Here is a 7,950-nt window from a genome sequence, read left to right on the forward strand (position 1 = left end):
AGACCTGTGCCTGCCCACAGAGCACCTGCACACCACAGGCAGAGGCTGCCCCACGCGTGCCCACAGACGTGCCCGTGGCGATGCTAGGGCCGGTGCTGCCCCGTGTCTCTTGTCCCCGGGCTCGGCTCCCACCGCACTCTGCCTGTCCTACTGCCCTAGCCCGTGGCCAGCGGCCTGACACCCCCCGACGCCAGCCTGCCCCCCCACGCTGACTCGCTCCCCCGTGCCGATGCCAGGACGGGCCCAACGCCGGCCGGCGATGGAGGTGGGGCGACCGCACCACAGAGAGGGAGCAACGCGCCCCCGAAGAAGAGGGACAAAGCGTGGGAGAAGGACCAGGGCTCCTGTGCCCCGGGGCACCCTGTGGGGCTGGCCGGAGGAGTGGGGCCAGGCTCCGATGCAAGGACCATGACCCCAGAGCCTTGGGGCTGGCCAGAGGAGTGGGGCTGTGCCCCTGGAGAAGGACGGAGGCTCTTGAATCCTGGGATGCTCCCCTGGACCAACCGAGGAGAGATGCTGTGACCCAAGCAGCAGACCAGGGTCCTGAGGCCCTGGAGGGCTTCTGGAGGCCACAGCCCCCTTGCTCCACAGCAGCATCTCGGGGCTCTGGGTCCCCCATATTTATCCCCAAGGCCATGGGGAGCCCAAGGATGCGTGTTGGAGGCTGTGGGGTGCATATCCTGACTGCCCCCAGAGCTGTGTACAGAGGGCAGCCGGGCTGCCCCTGCCTCTTAGTAAATGGCTTTTATTTTTGTATGGACGGCCATGTGGCCTGTTGTATGTATTGTGTCTCCTCGGGTCCCCCCCTGCACCCCTCCACACCCAGTGCCTGTGCCCCCTGCTTCTGCCAGGTGCCCCTCTCGTGCTCCTGCCAGCCCCTCCCCATGATTCTGCCTCCTGCCTGGGGATGTGGGAGTGCAGGATTTGGGACCTGGCCACCGGGGCACGCACAGGGTGGACACTGCACCTCATCTGAGCAATAAAAGGATTCTGTCCCAGAGATGGATGCCTCTCTTCATGGGCCTGGGGGCTGGGATTTGGCTCTGCCCGAAGCTGGGGAGTGATGGGGGGCAGTGCCATCTGTGTTGAGACACTCAGAGATTAGATGAGGGAGTTGGGCGAGGGCCCTGGGGGGACTGGAAGCTTGAGGCTGGGACCATGCAGGGCCAGGAGCAGGATCCTAAATGAGATGCCCCTGGCAGATGGTGGGAGGGCATCATATAGACACTAAGATGGCGGGTGCTGGGGCTTGGGGGACCAGGGCTGTTGTGGGAGCTGAGCGCCATTCCTTGGGGAGCCAGGGTTCCGCTGCTAAGTGCCAGGATGGGTCCCTGGTGACACTTAGTGACCTCTGCTTCTTTTCATCTGGGGAGGGGTGGTATCACCGTGACACCATCCCAGGGGACAAGCAAGGCCCAGAGAGTTTGGGTGCTTTACCCTGTGACAACTGCTAGCAAAGCCCTATCCAGGAGGGTGGTGGCTTTTGCCTCATGATGGCCACAGGCTGTGACATCTCCCTGCAGCTCAGAGAGGGGATTGGCTGGCATCAGGGTGCAGGGGCAGGCAGGTGGGAAAAGGGAGCAGGGCTGCAGCACAGGGTGGGGGAGTGTTGCAGTGCTGGGGTAGGGCACTGCACCCTGAGCTGTTCCTTGTAGCATCCTCCCCAGTGGTACCCTGGCCCAGCACTGCAGGGGATGGGGATGCTGTGGGCATGCCGAGTGCGGCTGGGCGCTCTGCTCCTCAGTCTGTCGCTGGCTCAGGGCTCTGCCTCCTTGCTTTGGGTGCCCCCTGGCACTGCCCTGCCCATCTGGGGCTGTGGTTGTGTGCCGCTCCCCCTGCCAGGCAGGTTTCGGGACTGCCTCCTCAGAGCAGTCCCAGCATCTTGGCTTCACAGTGGGGAGCAAGTGCTGCCATATGTGGCTTGAGCCCCCCAGTGCCACCCCCAGTGACACAGTGACTGGGGGAGCAGGCACCCAGGGAGGCTGGATTGGTGGCTGGGGGTGTGTAGGAGACATGTGCATAGTGATGATGCCAGGGCAGGTTTAATCCCGGGTGGGCAAAGCCGGGCAGCCTGGGAGGGTCTTTGTGCATTGTCAAAGGCTGATGCTGAGGGTCTGGCAGATGGGTAACCCTCCTGTCCTCTCTCTCCCCGCGCAGAGCACTCAGCCGCTGCGAAGACGGGGGGCTGCTTCCCTGGGCGGGCACTGGCAACTCTGGAGGATGGTGCCCGGACACCGCTGTGGGCACTGCGCCCAGGCCAGAGGGTACTGGCAATGGACGAGGCAGGCAGGCCCATCTACAGCGACTTCTTGGCTTTCCTGGACAAGGAGCCCCGTGCTCTCACCTCTTTCCACGTCATCGAGACACAGGAGCCACCCCGGCGCCTATCCCTGACACCCACCCATCTGCTCTACGTGGCTGAGAACTCCTCAGCGCCCGCCGCCCAGTTCCGCCCCACCTTTGCCAGCCACGTGCGCCCTGGACATTTCGTGCTGGTGGTGGCAGAGCGGGGCAGCTTGCAGCCTGCTGAGGTGGTGCGGGTGCAGGACCAGAGGGACGTGGGAGCCTATGCCCCGCTGACGCGCCATGGGACACTGGTGGTGGATGACGTGGTGGCCTCGTGCTTCGCCCTGGTGCAGGAGCAACATCTGGCGCAGCTGGCCTTTTGGCCACTCCGGCTCTACCACAGCCTGGTGGGGTGGCCAGGGGTACAGGGTGACGGTGTGCACTGGTACTCGGAGCTGCTCTACCACCTGGGCAGGCTGCTCCTGCCCCCCGACAGCTTCCACCCACTGGGTGTACCCCAGGTGGAGAGCTGAGGGTGCACCCTGGCCGGTGCTGCTGGCGCAGGTGGTGGCTGCGGGGCGGCTCACCGGTAGCCAGCATCGCCTCCCAAAGCTGGGTGCCCATGGGGAGCTGCCTCCAGCCCTGCCTGCTTGGGGCACAGCCACCTCCTGGTTGGGGGGCACCAGAGCTCCCTGTTGTGCCTCCTCCATGCCTGCCACCCTCCTCCCCACCCCTGTTCCTGGGGGCACGGGGGGAGGCATGAAGGGTCAAGCCCTCTGGACATGGGGGTGCCCCTGGCTGGATCCACATGCTGCTATTTGTGTGTGTGCGTGTGATGTGTGTGTGCGTGTGCAGAATTAGCTAACGACGGAGGTCTGGTAGACGAGGGGGAGTGGGAAGAGGGGTTCCCATGGGGCTCCCAACCTGCCTGCTCCCTGTGGGAAGGCTCTGGGAGAGGGGCCCCAGGGCCCTTTGCTGGGCAGCCCGGGTGGGAGAGCGGGAGATGCCACTCCCACCCTCGGGACATGGCAGCTGGGACGAGGGTGACCTGGGTACTGGGATGGTGCCTTGCCCTTAGCCCAGACTGTGGGTGCATGGGGGCATCCAAAACCAGCCCCTCTATGCCTGGGGTGCCCAAGCACAGGTAGGGCTGGAGGGGATGTTACAGCTCTGGCACAAGACCCCTGATTTGGTGACACAAGTGCTGCTGGAGCGAGACACTGGGGAGCAGCACCCCAAGCTCTGCCCAAAGCCAGCACTGTAGCCACCTGGCCAGGCATGCCCGTGGGGAGGCTGTGACAGCACGGGGAGATCCAGCTGGCAAGAGGAGCTTGTGGAGGCAAGGTGTGCAAGCAGGAAGCTGCGAGTGCCAGGCAGGCATGGGCCTGCACTGGTGGGAGCAGGGGTGGGGAGAGCTGGGGCTGCAGCCCCAGCCTGCTGGAGCCAGTGGAAGAAGAGTGGCTGGGGACTTGGAAAGTGCTCCCTCCCTTGCCTTCCCGGCATCCAGCCCTGAGCTGGCTCAGCCCAAAGCCATACCTTTCTCACCCCAAAGCTAAAAAAACTCGCCAAGCTCCAGACCCTGCCTGGCCTAACCTCCCCAACCCCCCAGCACCCCAAACCCTCAGGGTAACACTGCTGCTCACCAGCTCCCAGGATCTGGGGGGAATCCCATCAGAGCTGCAGTCACGGTGCCCCTGCCAAATCCTAGCTAGAGCCTCAGCCTCCCCTGGCTCCACGTGAGTGGAGGTGAGGGGACTGGAGGGGGGCTGTGACCCGTGTCCCCCCTGCAGCATCACACGTCTTTATTTATTTATCTGCTCTTTGTATGTACCATGGGAGGCAGCGTGGGCACGTGCAGGGTGAGATGGGAGTGGGTGGGGGGAAAAGCTGTTTGGTTAGGGGGGATGATTTTTTTTTTTTAACAAAAAGCAGAAATTATTTAAAGATTATTTTAAAGCACAGTTTTTATGGTGATTGTTGTCCAGGGCAAAGTGAGAGAGCGCGAGCGTGGCCGACAGCAGGTGTATTTTTGTCTCTTCACTGGATGTACATTTCCTGGTCGGGGACACAGCCCAATAAATCCATCATTTCCCAGGTGGGCGCTCTGAGCTCTGGTATGGGAAGGATAGGCAGGGACTGGGGACACTTACTGCCTGTCATAAACAGAGCAAGCAGGGCTAGAGGCATCTTGCAGTTCTCTAGGAGCAGAATTTGGCCACCTCAGTGCTCCCCACCTCTCTCTGTTCCTCCCAACTCCCCCATTCCCAGGGGAGGTGGACAACCAGAGGCTGCAAAAATGACCCAGCATACATGGGACCAAGATGTCATTGGTGCCTCCTGGAAACTTGGGCAAGTGGGTATGATGTAGGAGAGACAGCCACTATGGGACTGCCTGGGACACCTTTCCACCCCAGTCTGGGCCCATCACCGCAGCGCCTGGCCATGCTGGGACACCCTTCCTCACCATCTCCATCACCACTAACTCACTGTTCCCAAAGATGGACCCCCTACCCTGTACACTGGGTTTCCAGTGTTACTAATGCTCGTCACTGTCCCCTCGCCCCTTGTCAGCCCTGTACCCCCTCAACCCCATCCCATGCCAGCAGAGGGAAGCCACCAGTCAGCACCCCACACAGCCTCCTCATACCCATGCCATACATGCATCCCTCTGTGCACCCCCTGCCCCATCTCCAAGCTGCCCTGCCCTAATCTCCGGGGTGGGGTGGGGTGGGGGGGGCGGCCTGGGAGTGGGGTCCCCCTGGGCTTTCCCTAGACCCCACAGCATGGCGAATGCAGAGCAATTCAGCAGCAGGCTGTCAGCAAGGGCCCTCATCACTACGGCTAATTTAAGGGCTCTGTGAGGCGGCTGAGCTAATTTAATTAGGTTCTTATTACAGAGAAGGACAAATTGGTCCCCAGGGGGCCACGGGGTCAGGCTTTCGAGAGGCGCTTTATGGAGTGAAATTTCAATCAGGCTGCCGGCATGGGCACGGCGGGGGGAGCCGGAGGCAGGGGATGGGTGGGGTGAGGATAAGCCCTTTGGGGTTCCCTGTGGTGCAGTGGGCAGCCCATCTCCAGGCTCAGGTTTTTAGGGTATCAGCAAGTATGGGGAAACAGCTCTATCCCATTAGGAGGATGCTGCAGGGTGTTGGGGGGGGCTGCTTTGGAGTGGAAGCAGGGAAAGTGGGGGGGTCCTGGCTCTGGCCTGGCCCCAGGGCAGTAAGAGGAAGTGGGGACGCCCATAAATAAGATTCTGGAGTCTTTCTGAAACCCCATAAACTCCCCCCTAGCCTGTTAAAGCCCCATGACAAGGATGGTGAGGACAGAATGATGCCCAGCTGACAGACAGAATTTATGGAGGGCTCTGGGTTCTCTTCTTTCCCTGGATGTCCTCCCTGCTCTTGTCACTTAACCCCAGGAGAGCCAGGGAAGCCTGGGGGCTGCCCCACTGCTCATGGGCACCTGAAGCAGCCCTATCTCCAAGGGTGCCAGTCTCAGGTTGGGGTGGTCACACCAGGGTCCAGGCTGGTTGGTGATGGATGGGATGCTGGTGGGTGGCCGGCAGAAGGGCCGGGCTGGAGGGTACCACAATGGATGTCTCTCCATCAATTTGTCCTCATTACCATGTGAATGGTGGGTGGGAGTGAGAGGAAGGGCATGTGGCGGCAGGAGAAACCCCCCACATGCTCCCATCTGGGGTAGCGCATCACCCCCACCATCGCTCCAGCCCTGTCTGAGTGTGTTAAACCAGCAGCAACAACCCCCCGGCCCCAAATTCAGGGGAGGAGAGGTACCACCCCCTATTCAGAGCCTTGAAAAGGCTACAGGGTCCAACGCTGTTAACAAGGGGGGATGTTGTCCCCATCCCCGCCTCTCCCGTCTGTCCCTCACCCTGCAGCCTTCTGCCGTGGCAGCACCAGCCAACCCTGCTCCCCCAGGCTAGCACACTGGGTGCGGGGGTCCTGGCAAGGGGTGGTGAGGGGTGTCGGGTATTGGAGTGTGGGAGCGGAGCACCCCAGAAGCATCTCCTGTTTGTAGGGAACTGCACCTTTGAGCAGGGCGGTCAGCAGATGAGAGCAGGGTGGGGCTCTTACAGGACTCCAAGACCAAACCTTCCCCACAGAGGAGGAATATCTCCAAGCAAGGAGGTTGTTTGTTCCCATCATACAGGAGCTCTGGGTCCAACCAGGTCCCCATGGACGGGGCTGTGATGGTGATGGGGGGATCACCCCAAAATGTCTGGGCCTGTGGGTATTGGTACAGAAGTTTGTGGGGGGTCCTCCTCCAAGCGAGGGCAGACCGACCCATAGTTGCCCCCCCAGAAGCCCAGGAGAGGATGCCCAGCCCAGCTCAGCCCTACACGCTAGCAGCCAGTGGGTGCCCGCAGAGGGAGCCAGTACCTGCCTCCCACTCTCACATTAGCTTAATTTAGCTTAATGTCTTTTCGGAGTGCTGCTGCTCCAGCGGCAGGGCCAGGGGCAGGACCCTGCTCTCTGCAGCGCTGTTAGAGAGGGGGTCCCAGTGCTCTGGCCCCAGGCCCACCAGAACCCCAGCAGGGTGCATGGTGTGGGCTGCAGAGCCCACCCTGTGCCCCAAATGACTCCACCACCTCCCTCTCTATCCCAAGCCCCCTACGTCCTGCCCCTCTCTCAACCGTGGAACCCGTGTGGGGACAGCCTTGGAGAGCCCCCTCGATTGCAGGGGTTGTCTGTCCCTCCCCAGAGCCCCTCCACCTGCACTTGGCAGCTTCCCCCAGGCAGCGATGGAGGTGCTTTAGCAGGCAGCAGCCTCTAGGAGTCACACCACAGCCTGCTGTGCCTGTACAGACACAGACAGACAGACACACACATCCACCCCCTACACAAACATTTATCTCCTGGCAGACACATGCCCAGCACCTCACCAGTCGGGCTTGGACTTCCCCCGGCTCTCAGCATCACTATCCAATACCACAAATAACTCTCCTTCCATCCTGGATACTCTATAACCCCAGCAGTGTCTGGAGCACCCAGGTGTCCCTGTGTCCCTAATCTGTGTCCCCTCTGGGGACAGGCTGGGAGACATGCACATGTCCCCTGGTGACCACACGGTCACTGTGAGGACCACAGGACACAGGCAGTGCCCACCTCTGCAGACATGCCCACCCCACATCTACAGATGCAGAGAGCACCTGGACCCATGGAGGGGGCTGACACCCTCTGCCCCCACCAAGGGGAGCACCCTCTAGCTACCTCCCCCACAGCATGGGGTGCGGAGTGAACACACCAAAACCTGCCTTTCCCTTCCCCTATCCCATCCTCGGTCAGCAGGAGCCACCCAGCACCCACTGCGGGTCCCTGCTGCAGGGCAGGCAGAGCTGGGGATGATGCTGGTGGTCCCCCACCTTCTGTACAAGGGAGGGGTAGGCAGGGGCGGCTGGGGACTGTGTGGGGAGGTCTGGCAGCAGGCATCATCCGTCACCTTGTACACTGTCCCAGTATGAGACGGGGGGGGCTCCCAGTGCTGCGGGAACATACAGCAGGATACTGGGGGAGACCCCGCAGCCCTCCAGCGCTGACCTTCCACGAGTGGCTCTGGGGTGCCCCGGGCGTTGGGACAGGGGCTGTGTGAGTATGTGCCCATGCGCAGGGGACAAGTAAGAATCTAATCAGGGTCCTTTTCCTT

The 7,950-nt window shown here is 61.7% G+C and overlaps 1 protein-coding gene across 1 annotated transcript in view; it reads left to right on the top strand.

Annotated features, from left to right (window-relative positions):
• IHH (indian hedgehog) overlaps positions 1-4,068 on the top strand; it is a gene marked incomplete at its 5' end in the record, with an annotated part of 5,025 nt that extends 957 nt beyond the window's left edge. Inside the window, one exon of the mRNA XM_026852476.1 lies at positions 2,158-4,068. Within this exon, the coding sequence (XP_026708277.1) occupies positions 2,158-2,819 (662 nt within the window). The remainder of the gene's footprint in view (positions 1-2,157) is intronic.
• Positions 4,069-7,950: the final 3,882 nt, after the last annotated feature.

This window comes from Athene cunicularia (genome assembly GCF_003259725.1).
Source record: "Athene cunicularia isolate RWA chromosome 7 unlocalized genomic scaffold, athCun1 chr7_part1, whole genome shotgun sequence".
Taxonomy (NCBI): Eukaryota; Metazoa; Chordata; class Aves; order Strigiformes; family Strigidae; genus Athene; species Athene cunicularia.